Source organism: Herpailurus yagouaroundi, unplaced genomic scaffold, assembly GCF_014898765.1.
Source record: "Herpailurus yagouaroundi ecotype Mexico unplaced genomic scaffold, PumYag 182, whole genome shotgun sequence".
NCBI lineage: Eukaryota > Metazoa > Chordata > Mammalia > Carnivora > Felidae > Herpailurus > Herpailurus yagouaroundi.
The window spans coordinates 38,040,503-38,055,099 of NW_024412413.1; the positions used below are offsets into that span (position 1 = coordinate 38,040,503).

A 14,597-nucleotide genomic window follows, 5' to 3' on the forward strand; every position below is an offset into this window, starting at 1 on the left:
ATATATACATATATATACATATATATACATATATATACATATATATATAGGCTTTTCTATAAATAACACATATATATCCTTAAAATTCCTCACTACCACCCAGGCAGAGATCAGGGAGTTTGGAGAATATGAAGATTTACACAAGAATAAATAAGGGAAGAGAAATACTAGAGTAATCTAGCCTCTGCTTCCATTGAAGGGTACAGTAATTTTCCAGGTACAGTGACTTAACCTCAATATTAACTTAAGTTCAGCTCTGTCTCTAAATAGTACCTGGAATAGTAAACCAATATTCATCAATACCTCTTCAATAGCACCTGCAGAAATTCTGTGACCTGCAACATTTATCACGTCATCAACTCGAGACATAACATATAGATAGCCTTCTTCATCCATGTAACCAGCATCCATGGTGTCATAGTATCCCTGTAAATAAGAATCAATAATGTCTAATTAGCATGTATTGCTAGGTAAGACAATCATTTAAGCTTGGTATATATAAAATGTGATAAAAATGGATTTACTCCATGCATTTGACTTTTTTCATACCTAGACTATGGAGTCAAATTCCTTTCGATTTTGGTAACTTACTAGAACTTCTTTGCTCCTCTAACAGCCAGGAATTAATTTAAGTGTTCTTATATATGGTCAAGTTTAGTGTCTGAACTATAAGTTATAAAGTTTATGAACTCAATTTTTTTAATGAAGAATAGTTCAATATTTCCAATATACTTTGGTTTTGTAAAGTAATTCTGATAGATTTCTTCATTAATTATATTAATTTTTAAAAGCTTTAAAGCTCTCTATGAATAATTAGAAAATACAGCGCTGTTTATTAACATGAATTTGGATTGGACTCAAGCGTCCGTGAAATATAATAAGGATGAAGTATAATTTTTAATCAACTCAAAGTAGCAGCACATCTTCACTGACCCAGAAAATCACAATAGAATGATGAATAAAGAGGAATAAGAAGTAGAAAGAAATATTTCTTCTAATGCTTTGCAGTCATCTTGATTCTTACGTAATGAGCACAGACTTTAGGAACAATCCAGATGAGTCACTATTTGGTTTCCTAATCTTTCTGAGATTCAGGACGCTCATCTGTTAAACAGGGTAGTGAACTATACCCTGTAAGGCCTCCATGAAGCATAAATGAGATGGTTTATACCTAGAGGGCGACTCTGGCACATCATAAGCCCTCTGTAATTGTCAGCTTTTATTGCGATTTCTGTTGGAGAGAAAACCTAGAGTACAGTTAAAGAGAATGGACTCTGGAATCAGATTTTATGTTCAATTTTCAGCTCCATCACTTCTAAATGACAGGCAAGTTACTCAACCTTGTTGTACTGTGGCCAAGCCCTTTAATGAGAAGTATGAGGTCAGGGTAACAAGGCGAGTGTAGAGTCACTCCATACAGTTTACCCATAAACTGAGACTTTGAAAGACCTTTCAGTGTTAAAGGTGATCATGTTAAAACCACACTCACATCTGATTTGCCATTGTCGGGTGTAATTAATCACATCAGAACTCTGATGACTTCACAGTGGCCCATCAGGCAGATAGATTGGGCTGACAGGAGTCAACCCTACTGACAAATCTTCCCTGCCACAGTCCTTTGGGGCATGTTTAATCTTAGCTACTGAGGTCATTTAACTCCATGATCTCCTTCTAAAGGAAGCTATTTTAAATCTTGTCATTTGTCTGGCTGATGAGGTTACCTGTCTTTCACTCACAAATAATAAAGATAAAATGCTAAATACTGAGACTTCGTTTTTTTTTATGAAATTATGACCATTTATTTATTTATTTTTTCATCTAGTGCATAATGAGGAGAACCAAGGATGTCTCAGGGAAAGAAACAGAGGTGAAAGGACAGAAGCTGTATGATGGTGGGACCTGATGTGGATTATCAGTAAAGTGCTGTTATAAACACAAAACACATCACGGTGATATGGAGAAACAGGTAAAAAATGACAAAACAGAAAGTAGGAGAACACTTTTTGTTATCCAGGGTACTGGAGGTTGTGCTGGGAGAACACCGTCTCTAGCATGTGTCCATAGTTTAAAAATGAGAGTTTAAAATAAAAAGCTAAGAGAGAACATTCAGGAACAAAATGTCAAAAATAGGCAAGGGATAGAAAAATACAACTTGTGGGCCGTGGGCCATCTGAATGTACTTTGCTCACATAACCAGCTTAGGGGATGAAGGGGGCCTAGTGACAGTGTACAATTCTCATCCGGTGCTTTCATTCTGCAGAGGGATCCAACGTAGGAAAGAATAGATGGCCCCAAAGTTTTTAACTTGACAGAAACTTTCCTGATAATGAGGGCTGCTAAATTTCAGGAAAATGTGCTAAGAGAAACTGAAAATTTTCTATGTCCACAGACTGAGAAAAATAAATATAAAAATGACTCATTTAGATAATTCTACTTTGGACACTCTTATTTCTGAGATCTAGAACTTGGTCCAGATAAACTTTAAGAGTTGTAGTATTATCTATGATTCCAGAACAAAGCTGCTCAATTTAATAGCCAAGAACTATAAAGAAGTACTTTGGAAGGTTGTTGTTGTTGTTGTTGTTTTTTAAAGTATAATAAAGTTCTTACAGGAAATTTTTCAAAGTATAAATGCTTGAATGCTTCCTGATTCTTCCAGAGTCCTGAAAAAGCCCCAGGTGGTAATGGCAACCTTATATAAAAACAGAGCAGTTAGAATTATGATCAAAATGGTAATAAAGAAAGATTGATTCGAATAGTTTTCTAGTGTGATGGATAATTGCAAGTCAAATCCCACATCGAATACAACCCCTAAATCTGCTGGATCGATCATGTCTAATAAGGGCTGAAGTAGTTTGATCATGACATAGCAGCATCATTGAGGGATGACTGTAGTTTCTGCAAAGGGCACAAAAGGCACGTGCAGTTGGCATTCAAAGACATATTAGCAGCAATCACTGTTTCAATAAGAAGCGTAACATCTGCAAAAAGGAATAAAAAATGTATCACTGAATTGACTTTTTAGGACAAATATGTTTCCACCATAAGCAAATAAATTCTCTTTTTTCTTTTCTTTCTTTCTTTCTTTCTTTCTTTCTTTCTTTCTTTCTTTCTTCCTTTCTTTCTTTCTCTCTCTTTCTTTCTTTCTTCCTTTCTTTCTTTCTTTCTCTTTCTTTCTTTCTTTCTTTCTTTCTTTCTTTCTTTCTTTCTTTCTTTCTTCCTTTCTTTCTTTCTCTCTCTCTCTCTCTCTTTCTTTCTTTCTTTCTTTCTGAAGTATCAAGGTCCCAACTGCCACCCCTGCATGTCTCTGTGAAGAAATGCTCCAATTAAACATTCCAGGAACAATCTTATCTTCACAGTCAAGCTGCCTCCCCTCCCGGCTCAGGGAATTCCTTCTCAGTACGCCCTCTATTCTTCCTTTTCACAACCATCCCAACCTCTGTGATTTCTCATCCTATGAACACATGGAGATACTTGAGAATATAAAATATAAGGTTGGATACACTTCTTCTTTCCAACCAATTTGCTCTTGTATTTCCTGCTTTCCTCCAAAGTACCAAACAGATGTTTTACGCATGGCAAGGCTTAATCTGTAGCTATCTTTCCTTTTTTTAAAAAAAAATTTTTAAATGTTTCATTTATTTTTGAAAGAGAGACAGAGTGTGAGTGGGGGAGGAGCAGAGAGAGAGGGAGACACAGAATCTGAAGCAGGCTCCAGGCTCTGAGCTGTCAGCAGAGCCCGATGCGGGGCTCAAACTCACGAACAGCGAGATCATGACCCGAGCTGAAGTTGGACACTTAACCAATGGAGCCATCCAGGCACCCCTGTCTCTCTTTCTGACAGGTAAATGTTAGATTGGTTCCCTGTAAGAAGTGCCACCTGACAGGGGCGCCTGGGTGGCGCAGTCGGTTAAGCGTCCGGCTTCAGCCAGGTCACGATCTCGCGGTCCGTGAGTTCGAGCCCCGCGTTGGGCTCTGGGCTGATGGCTCAGAGCCTGGAGCCTGTTTCCGATTATGTGTCTCCCTCTCTCTCTGCCCCTCCCCCGTTCATGCTCTGTCTCTCTCTGTCCCAAAAATAAATAAACGTTGAAAAAAAAAAAAAGTGCCACCTGACAAAAATACCCACTCAAATTGTTTTCTGGATACAGAAATCTTTTAGATGCTTTAAAGTTTGGAGATTTAGATACCGTAAAACTTAAGGATTTTGAAAAAACCTTCCCTGTCCATACTCATACAATAAAATACGTAGTGAAGCAGGGACCGTACAGTACGGCTGCTGAGAAAACTGAAAACAAAGTAGACGTGGCTGCTGCCCAGGTGAGGCAACGTCAGACACAACCCCACCCCAGTATTAGGCCTCCGAGGTGCTGAACTATATTCTCACATTCGGTCAGACGGAAAGTGCTGTTACAGGTGGCATCAGGAGCCCAGCTGCGATCGCCCAGCCCCACTCTCTCCAGCCTCCAGGTAGGTCCTCCCTTGCGAGGGCTTCATTTGGTGACATTTTAAGATGGACGAGAAATGCAACATCTGCATTTCTGGACCTCATGTCATGACATAAAAGTGCATGTGAAAGCATTCTGTAATCCGTAAAGAAAACTACAGAGATTCTGCTGTTGTTACTACTGCTGTTCATCACTAAGTCTGCGGGCAGGAGGCAGGCTGAAGCAGATGATCCCTTCAGGTCCTTTGAACGGACTTTACTATGTCAATCCTAAATCACTATGTATATAATTTCACTTCATCGGTGTGTTTTTATTATTGATATTTTACAGACCAGTGTATATCATTGATTAGTAAACATGGACAGAAAATATGGATAGAGAAGCCACCAAAACACATTCAACTTAGCATCATTTTCAAGATGTCGAGGAGGAAGAGGTGAAGAGGACACCAAGAAGGGAGGGTAGATGGCGAATCAAAAGCCAAAACAGGCCAGAAGAGATAACCTTAGTCAGTGAAGCTGACTATACATAAAATAAGCAACGCCAACAAAAACCCTGCTGGAGATAGATTCTGCTTACATATTAAATAAATCATTTCCAATTGTTTCTCCCCAAATATATCATGATATATAATCCTGTATGTTTTTCATGGTGATATTTTTAAACAATATTCTAAGAAAAATAAAAGATAACTGCCATAACAAATGCCAGCTGACACTAGGCTGTTTGGCAGACATCAGAGAGTGGTGGGGTCTGAGGCAAATTAGAATGCACATGCCAGGTGTAATGGGAGCAGCTGTTTCCTAACTCCATCTGGCATACAGAAATGCCCGTCCAAATACTGAGTCTCTTAATATTGCCCATACTAAAAACTATGCATATAGAAGGACATATTTTTAAACAGGCTTCTCTTTCACTTTATCTACCCCTGGTATTAATACATAACAGATACGTTATATTCTGATAATTAATTAAAGCTTAGAGGATTAAAGTCTAGGTAGTCATCCTCCAGGGGCGAGGGGCAGGAAACTTTAAGGACCTGGGCTTTTTCAGCTGTTGCACAAAATTTTAAATACCTGCTTAAATGTTGCGAAGAACAGGGACAGTAGGGATTTTTATACCATTTCTCATTCCTGTGTGAAAGGTCTGCATAAGTTTGGGTATACCCATAGACCTTGAGAATTAAGAATAACATACCAAAGATAAGATCCAGGGACAGAGCATGAAACAGGAAGGAGAAATTCAAGGCCAAATGCTATTGTTCTTTAAGGACCAAAAAAAAAAAAAAAAAAAAAAAGACTATTGAACAAAAATAAAATAACACAGAGATATATGAGAACTAGGAAAAAATAGTAACTTAGGAGCCATTAAAGTAGAGTTTTAATAAGAGTTTTAATAATAAGAGTTGACTGAGTGTTCAACAAGGTCAAATGAAAGCACAGATTTTGTCTGAGGGTGGATTCAAGAGAGGTTAGGGAACTTAGTGATTGAGATATTCTGAGTATTCTTAGGATTGCCATTTCGTGGTGTGGAGCGGCCAACAAGGGATGTGACTAAAAAGTAAACAGGAAGTTAAGTGGAGGCAGCAAGTTTAGACTATATTTTTTAAAAGTTTGTGGGTGACAGGCAGGAGAGATATGTCATTGTTTAAGGCAGAGAGGCAGGCTGATTTAAGATGGGGAAGATTTGAGTAGAAGTAGCCAGTGGAGAGAGGATGAAGATATGAAAGAGAAGAAAATGCCAGAGAACTTATGTTTCATTCATTCATTCATTCATTCATTCATTCATTCATTCATTCACTCATGTATTTATTTTCTTCATTCAATCAATATTTGTTCGATTCCGGTATTCCTCAGTCATTGTATTAGACATTAATGATACAAAGATATAAGAACTCTGGTCTCAGACATATGAAAATCCTGGTGTGTTGTGTACTACAAGAAATGTATTTTTACAATACAGATAGGGAGAAAGCCTGTCATGAATGATATCTATTCAGTCACGTTAATGAAATAACAAGGTAAAGATGTTTGTCAGGCAAGTTTTACAGCAGGTCCTTAAACTCTCTACTGGCAGGAGCTCTTGGAAGGGAAGGTTTTATCCCTAAAACTAAGTCACGCCTAATAAGCCAAGGTGTGGATCTACTGGAAATAGCATATGTGCCTCCTGATCATTTTTGAGATGTCCCCAGAAAACTACTTCATTATCTCCAAATCTAACTGAGGAACAGGCTGGAAAGCATATATGAGATTGAAATTGTTAATTAATGGGATAAAATGAGGGAATGCTATCTGTTCTTCACTAATAAAGTCTCATGTTGTTATTTCAATATTAGAGAAGAACTCTGTAAAAGGAACCTTGAAAGATGCCATATAATAGTCCTAAGGAAAAGCAGGAAGACAGGTTTCCAGAATTAGGAATATCTGTGATTATCTATAGGTATATAAAATATATGTGAAATAAAACATGTGAGAAGAGAAGCAATGAGCTTCAGACAGAAGTTAGGTATATATGAGCTAGAGCAGATTTTTTTTTTTTTTTTTGGTGGGGGGGCAGAATTCTAAATTAACACTTTTCTTGTTGATATCCAAATGATTATACTAAATGTAGGTCTTCTTTCTGGAACAGTGGGTGTACTGGGGCTTTTCTTATGAAGTTATCTTATAGAAAAAGAACTTTTTTCTGTAGTTACAATAACATAAAGATACACTGGACTGGCAGAAGAAACAGGAAGATATTAAAATCCCAAGGCATCTGCTGGTTAGCGTCTGTACTCCTCCTTCAAATCCAAGGTAAAATGCTACCACCCTGTGATACCTTTCCCAACTCTTTCAAGCAGAGTGAAAAGGGTTTTGTTGCAACCTGTCTAATTGTGAATCAAGAGTTACCCCTAAAGAATGTCTTTCCAAAGAGACCATTCTTAAGGGGAAAGAGAAATAACTGAAGTGATCCCATTGGGGGGTGGGTGGAGGGAACACATGATGGGGAAGCATGGGGATGCTGAAAAATCCTTAAATAGCTAAGAAAGGAAGGGAATGCCCCTCATTGTAGAAGGTGACACATTCCTGACCACTCTGAAATATCAAACTCCTTTTATGCCTCCATTCCCAGATACAGGCTGGTCTGTATTTACTGCTCCATCAAAAGTCTCCCTGGTAACAGAAGTAAATTGAAGATATAACTCCAGTTTCCTGGAGAATTCTGGGGTTAGATCCCAACTTTGCACCCGAATATTTCCGATAGGGTCTTTAGGTTTTACTTGAGATTTTCATGTGAGGCTATTTTTTGTCTTCCCACAAAGAGACTGATTAGGCCATAATTTCTTTCTCTTTGGACAGACAAAAGACTAGGTTTGAATGTGAGCTCCAGCTGTGTAACTACTAATGATGTTTAGATACCCATGTCTAAAACGAGGACGACATTGGCCCACTGTCTACCTCACAGTGATGTTGTAAGGCTAATAAAACATCTTGCTAAAATCTGTATATGACCTTTAGAAAAGGAACATGATTACAATTATGTGACAAACTTGTATTCAAAGGCTACACTGATGAAAAGAAAGCTGTCTGACCCTTTCCCAAGATAGCAGCAGAGTGACTGAATCATTCCTGCAAAGCTATAAAGATGTGAATAAACAGCATTAGGGGACAGGAGTTCAATATCTCGTGGCTGAGATATTTATCGCCAGGCACCCGAGTAGAAGCCACTTGGACAATGCTATCTGGCTCCCTCATACCCCACCGCTGGCTGTGGGGCAATGTTCCCAGGCTTGGCTGGGGGCACACAGCAGGGAGACGGGCCCCACTTCCGGTAGCAACAACTGGATCTGGTCCAAGAAATGCAGGCCCATAAAAGAGGACTTCTGTTTTCTTTTTTAGACAACTGAATACTGTGGAAACAATTTATTAGTCAGTGCAAGTTGGTTATGATCAACTCTTGCCTACTCATTACAGTAGCCAGAGACCTATGGCTTTAATAACGGTGAGCACTGTGGTACCGAGGAAGGCAATTGCAATGAAAATTTTCTTTCATGCCCTGCTCTGGGTGCTTGGACATTACTGACTCAGTTTTATTTCTTCACTTTAGAGCTCTGGACACAATTGCAGGAACACTTCCCCAAATGCATGAACATCCTGTATTCATAGCAATTCAGATGCCACAACTTTCCCGCTAAATTAACTGCCTGGCGTAGCTTTCAAAATCAAAGGAATTCTCTAACATCCAGGCAGACATGTAGTTTTCTCTTCTACTAGAAAGGAAAAAAATCCTAGGAATGCAAGAAATCTACAAAAGCCTTGGATTCATGTTTATTACATCCTAGAGTCTGCAGTAGTTTAGGAATCACTTAAATATCTACCTTCTAGTTAAAGGATCCCCAGGAGAGCAAAACAGCGGTTTCTAAAAAGCAGTAACAAAGAAAATGGAAAAAGCGAAGTGGAACAAGAGCTTTCTTTTTAACATTTCCACATACCATGATTTCTCATTTTAGGGTGAATCATCTTAATATGATAATATGAATCATTACACTTAATATCTTGAAAAGGGTAAAAATATGATTATAGCTTCAGATTTTAAAGAAACTGTCAGAGAAAGATAGTTTCCAATGTTATTTATACTGTTCATAACAGAGTTTATAGCGAAACAAGAAGCTATAGCAGTACTTACAAAAGCAAACAAATTTGGAACTAAAACAATGAGTCATTTTCTTTATTGACTTACTTTAACATAGTTTGAGCCCCATACATTGCAAATATTCTATGCAGATTTTCCTTGCATTCTTGGTTATACTACTATAAGTATAATTAGTGAACATAAATAACATTAGGGATTACTGCTCTTTCAAACTGCTCCCACTCCATTATTATACAAAGTAATAAAGAAAAGCATGGGCATGAATAATTGAGAGTGGACATCTATCTCTGGCCAGGGATCACTCCCAGTGCTGGCTTTGGATGCCAGCTCAGTTTTAAGTTCCTCATAGACCCTAATTATTCTTATTGCTGGTGGCCTCACCCCATATCTATGCACAAATAATAAAGCATAGGAATACACCATAGAAACTAGAACTTTTTCTGGAAGAAAAGTAATAATTTTGCTGTTAAAATTATTTGGCAAGAAGCCACACATTTAGTTTACGATTGGCTACTATTTGTCAGCAGTCACTGTACATATTCGGAAATCATGCCAAGTAAGAAAATAAGACCTAAAAATTGTTTGCAAATGAAATGAAAACTTTATGAAGACTAAATTGACAATGAAGTTGTTAGGATGTTAAATTTCAAAGATATTTAATGAAATACGTATTAATTTTGTTCCGTTTTTCAAATTTGAGGGTCAATACATTTTGTTTTTCAATTTAGAATCTCAGGGGAGCCTGGGTGGCTCAGTCGGTTGAGTCCAACTTTGGCTCAGGTCATGATCTCATGGTTTGTGAGTTCAAGCCCTGTATTGGGCTCTGTGCTGACAACTCAGAGCAATGGAGCCTGCTTCGGAATCTGTGTCTCCCTCTCTCTCTGTCTCACCCCTGCTCACGCTCTGTCTCTGTCTGTCTCAAAAATAAATAAACATTAAAATAAATAAAATAAAATAAAATTTAGAATCTCAGATAATAAATAAATAAATAAATAAATAAAATTTAGAATCTCAGATAATAAATAAATAAATAAATAAATAAACAAATAAAATTTAGAATCTCAGATATTTTGTGGACCCTTCTCACCATGTATAATCCCTTTTACATGCCACCTTGTTTTTCTGGGGGCCCATGTAGCTAATCTCTGGAAAGAAGCCTGCTTTCACATCACAGACCGTTTAGAATGTGATCAACACAGAAAGAATTTTATCTCCCAAATTACACACTCCTTTTTAAAATCAAAATAATTTTCATTAAGTCAAAAAGCTGTGTTTTTTTTCTCTCCCTTAATTCAACTAAACATAGATTTATTATGAGCTCTTAAAAAGCATTCATTGGCTATTTCACATTCTGGATGAATAATGTATCCCCTCAAGGCACATAGAACAGCTATAGACGGACACAAACAAGTCTTACGGATAGATGTTAAACATGAAAACATTCTATGCATACTGCGGGCAGCCATTCAGATGCAGGGATAATTTTGAGGTTGGTGGGTTAGGATAGAATGGCCTCTAGAGATGTAGGTTTCAAAAGGAAATCCTTGCTCTCACAGATAAAAATAAGTTCCTAAAATTACATTTCAAGAACTATTCTTTAAGAAAAAAGGGATTTTGGTGGCAACTTTTTTCCTATTTTTTCTACTTTAACCTTTTGAATACAATAATATATATATATAATATTTTCAAACATCTAGTTTCACCATTAATGTATGGGAGGGATCAAAGTCCACTGCATGTCATAATATAGTGTATCTCCAAATAGTTCACATAGAAATTTCAGAATCCACATGAGCATAATAAAATTCCCTGTTTAGGAATGCAGAGGGAAGAAAATAATTCTGAATTGGTGACAATTTAAACCATAGAATGACTTAAGGCAATTGTGTTAATTTTAAGTACTTGAAGTAATACTCATGGCTTCAAGAACAAATACAGTTTATGTGGGTTATTGCTACACTTTATTATTTTTGAATGGAAGTAGGGCAAAGCCACCAATAATGAGAATGACAGAACACAGATGGGTGTATAACTGCTGGCATCAAATGCCACCTCTAGGATCTTACAGGAAGAGTCGCTTTATGAAATAGATGACTCACATAGAGTCAGGCAGTTATATAAAATGTATGCCGCTACAGTGCTTTCAAAGGCTCTCAAAAACCATGTGCTTCCACAAGTAAGCTAAACATCCACCCACGATCTTGTTCAGATTATTAGTTCCTTGGAACGCCATCCTCCCATCCCTACCATTTCCCCCCCAAGAGGTCAGATTTCAGCCAGATATTTCAAGCAGATATTCAACCAGAACATGGATTCTGGCTCAGAAAAATTATGACTATAAACGGCATATTCAGTATTTTATTTTTCCATCTTGCCAACAAGATTTATTAAAATTTAAACTTGAAAACAGTAATATAACGTTTACATTTTTACTGATAACATGAGAATCTGAGAAGTGTATCATCAAGTATATCTCCGGTTAGCTTTCTATAAGGCCAAAGTATCTCGACCTGAAGAAATACATTCTTTTTAAAGTTACTGTTTTTCATTTAAATTTCACAGAATTGTAATTTTTTTTAACCTGAGGGGGAAAAAAACTGTTTTCTGTAGCTCCATCCATGTCATTGCAAATGCCAAGATCTCATACTGTATCACTGTTGAATAATACTCCATTGTATAAATATACCATATCTTCCTTTTTTTTTTTCTCTCGGATCTAGGATTTAGGTTCAGATTAGGGAACGGGTGAGAGTATGTGTTTGGTATCCTGCAGTTCAGAGACCTCACCTGAGACAATTTCATATCAATCTAAGGATGTCAAGTCATAAGAATTCTTCTCAATAAATGAGAAAACGAATCCTTTTCAAGGCTTGACATAGAACGTTCTTTATTTAAAACAGCTCCTTCTGCCAAATTCAACTACTTAAACCATATGAGTAAAGAGGCCAGTATCATGCTAATCAGAGGCACTCCAGCAACCTATATCAATTATTACAATGTCACATCTTGGGTGTCCCTCAACTTAATCTACTTGCATTTCAGCTTCTACTATCATAACGATTTTAAAGTATGGATTTAATCAAAACAATTTTTAACATTTTCACTTCAAATTTTGACATGTTTTGCTTACCAAATGAACAAGGATGAAAACTCTTGGCAAGGAATTGTGATACTTGCTAAATCATGGATTTTATATTAGGCTGCTATTTGACCTAGTAATTATGCTTTTAGAAATCTATTCAATTCTATAGTAATTATCAGAAAAGAAGAAAAGACAACACAGGGGCACCTGGGTGGCTCAGTTGGTTAAGCATCTGACTTCGGCCCAGGTCATGATCTCACGGTCCGTGAGTTGGAGCCCCGCATCAGGCTCTGTACTGACAGCTCAGAGCCGGGAGCCTGCTTCAGATTCTGTGTCTCCCTCTCTCTCTCTCTCTCTGCTTCTCCCCTGCTCATGTCTCTCTCTGTCTCTCTCTCAAAAACAAATTAAAAAAAAAAAAAAAAGAAAGAAAAGACAACACAAAAAAGATGTTCAATATAGCATTATTTATAATCATAAATTTTCAAAAAAGACTAAAAGGTCTAGAATGGGGATAAACATTTTTGAGAGGCAGAGTTGAAGTTCAAGATGCTCGTGAGACAGGGTAAAGGAAAAACAGCAGCACAGAAGAATAAGCTGAATTGTTTCAACACTCTAAAATGCTGGCCAAAAAGTAAAAAGTCAGATCTATTATAAAATTAATGCCGTATTGCTAAAGTGTGGGAGTATAGAAACTTTATTTACTTCTTTATATATTTGGTATTTAAGTTAAATTCACTACCTACACATTACTTGTATAATCAAAAATTATTTAAAATGCAGGATTTATCTTTTTAAAAATTGTATCTAAATTTGTTCTACCTTATGGGGCTTCCGTGCTTCAACCATAAGAGTTGACACTGTGTATTCTCACAAAATGCACAAGCTTACTTTGCAACCCCCTCTTTAGTACTGTCAAGACAACCACTCCATTTTTAAGTTTATTTATTTATTTATTTATTTTTAATTTTTTTTTCAACGTTTATTTATTTTTGGGACAGAGAGAGACAGAGCATGAACGGGGGAGGGGCAGAGAGAGAGGGAGACACAGAATCGGAAACAGGCTCCAGGCTCTGAGCCACCAGCCCAGAGCGTGACGCAGGGCTCGAACTCACGGACCACGAGATCGTGACCTGGCTGAAGTCGGACGCTTAACCGACTGCGCCACCCAGGCGCCCCTATTTATTTATTTTTGAGAGAGAGCAGGGGAGGGGCAGAGAGAGGAAGACAGAGAGAATCCCAAGAAGGCTCTTCACTGTCAGGACACAGCCTGACATGGGGTTCGAACTCACAGAGGGCGAGATCATGACCTGAGCCGAAACCAAGAATCGGATGCTTAACCAACTGAGCCACCCAGGTGTCCCTCCATTTTTCCCTTAATATTATATACTAATAATTGCTCTTTTAAATAGTAGTATTGCAAATTTTTCTTACTTTACCACAATATTTCCTAAACATCGAGCCTTCAGTTTTTGCATGTTGTCATCCAAAATCATAACTGCAAAGTAAAATATAAACAAATATAAATTTGAATAAAAATGCATAACCTTAAAGCTTAAACCTTTCCATATTTTCAATATCCAGCCCCCAAAACTGTGCCTTTAAAGGTATCTTTTAAGTCCTATGAGACCATGAACATATATCACTATGCTAACATCTTACAAAAAATTAAAAGAGCATATGCTTTGATTCCTAATAAGATTATGAATTTTCCTTCACAACCTCCGTTAAATAAAGACATCGTATTTCAAACATGCTGTTCATTTCATAATCCATGTTTATATCCACTTCAACATATCCTTCTATTCTATCAAAAACATTAAAAATATATCCAGTTTTTCAAAACTTAAAGGAAACAAATCAAGTTCTTAAATACACCAAAAAAATATATCTCAAGTAATAAAAATAAACTATTTAAAAGCCTGGAAAACCTCTTTTTTTTTCCCTAATTTGAGGCTGAATATCCACTTATGAGCCTTAAAGCTCCATTTAACCTTCCCAAATATTATCCCAATGCTTTCTGTGCTAAGCTGTTACAATCCTGAAATATTTTAGGAGGCCGAAGCCTATATCCCCATTCAGCAACCGCTAGTGCAAACTGGAAATGAGGATATATCATGTTTTAAGCTCTAATTTATCTTGTATGCGGCCTCATCCATCCAGGTTATTCTACTGAGTGAAGCTATGAGAAAAGAAGGACACTGTCCCCAGGAAAAAATTAATCATCCCTTCTTTGTGTTCCCAGAGCACTTTGTTTTAAAATTCTATTTTGACAATTAGTAGTGGTGTAAATATCCCTTTCATAAGATGGTGAGATCATTAAGGGTGGAGGTCATGCCTAACTGTCCCCAAATCCCAGCACAGTGGTCAATTTACTCTGGGTCAATTTACTCAATTTACCCAATTGAGTAAATTGGGTAACTGTCCCCAAATCCCAACAC

General features: G+C 37.2%; 1 protein-coding gene across 1 annotated transcript in view; it reads right to left on the reverse strand.

Annotated features, from left to right (window-relative positions):
- The window catches only part of ACSS3 (acyl-CoA synthetase short chain family member 3), a 154,805-nt gene that overhangs the window by 15,661 nt on the left and 124,547 nt on the right, over window positions 1–14,597 (reverse strand). Inside the window, exons 11-13 of the mRNA XM_040491334.1 lie at window positions 13,591–13,654; window positions 2,611–2,692; window positions 304–426 (exon numbers count right to left, since the gene is read on the reverse strand). Of these exons, the coding sequence (XP_040347268.1) occupies window positions 304–426; window positions 2,611–2,692; window positions 13,591–13,654 (269 nt within the window). The remainder of the gene's footprint in view (window positions 1–303; window positions 427–2,610; window positions 2,693–13,590; window positions 13,655–14,597) is intronic.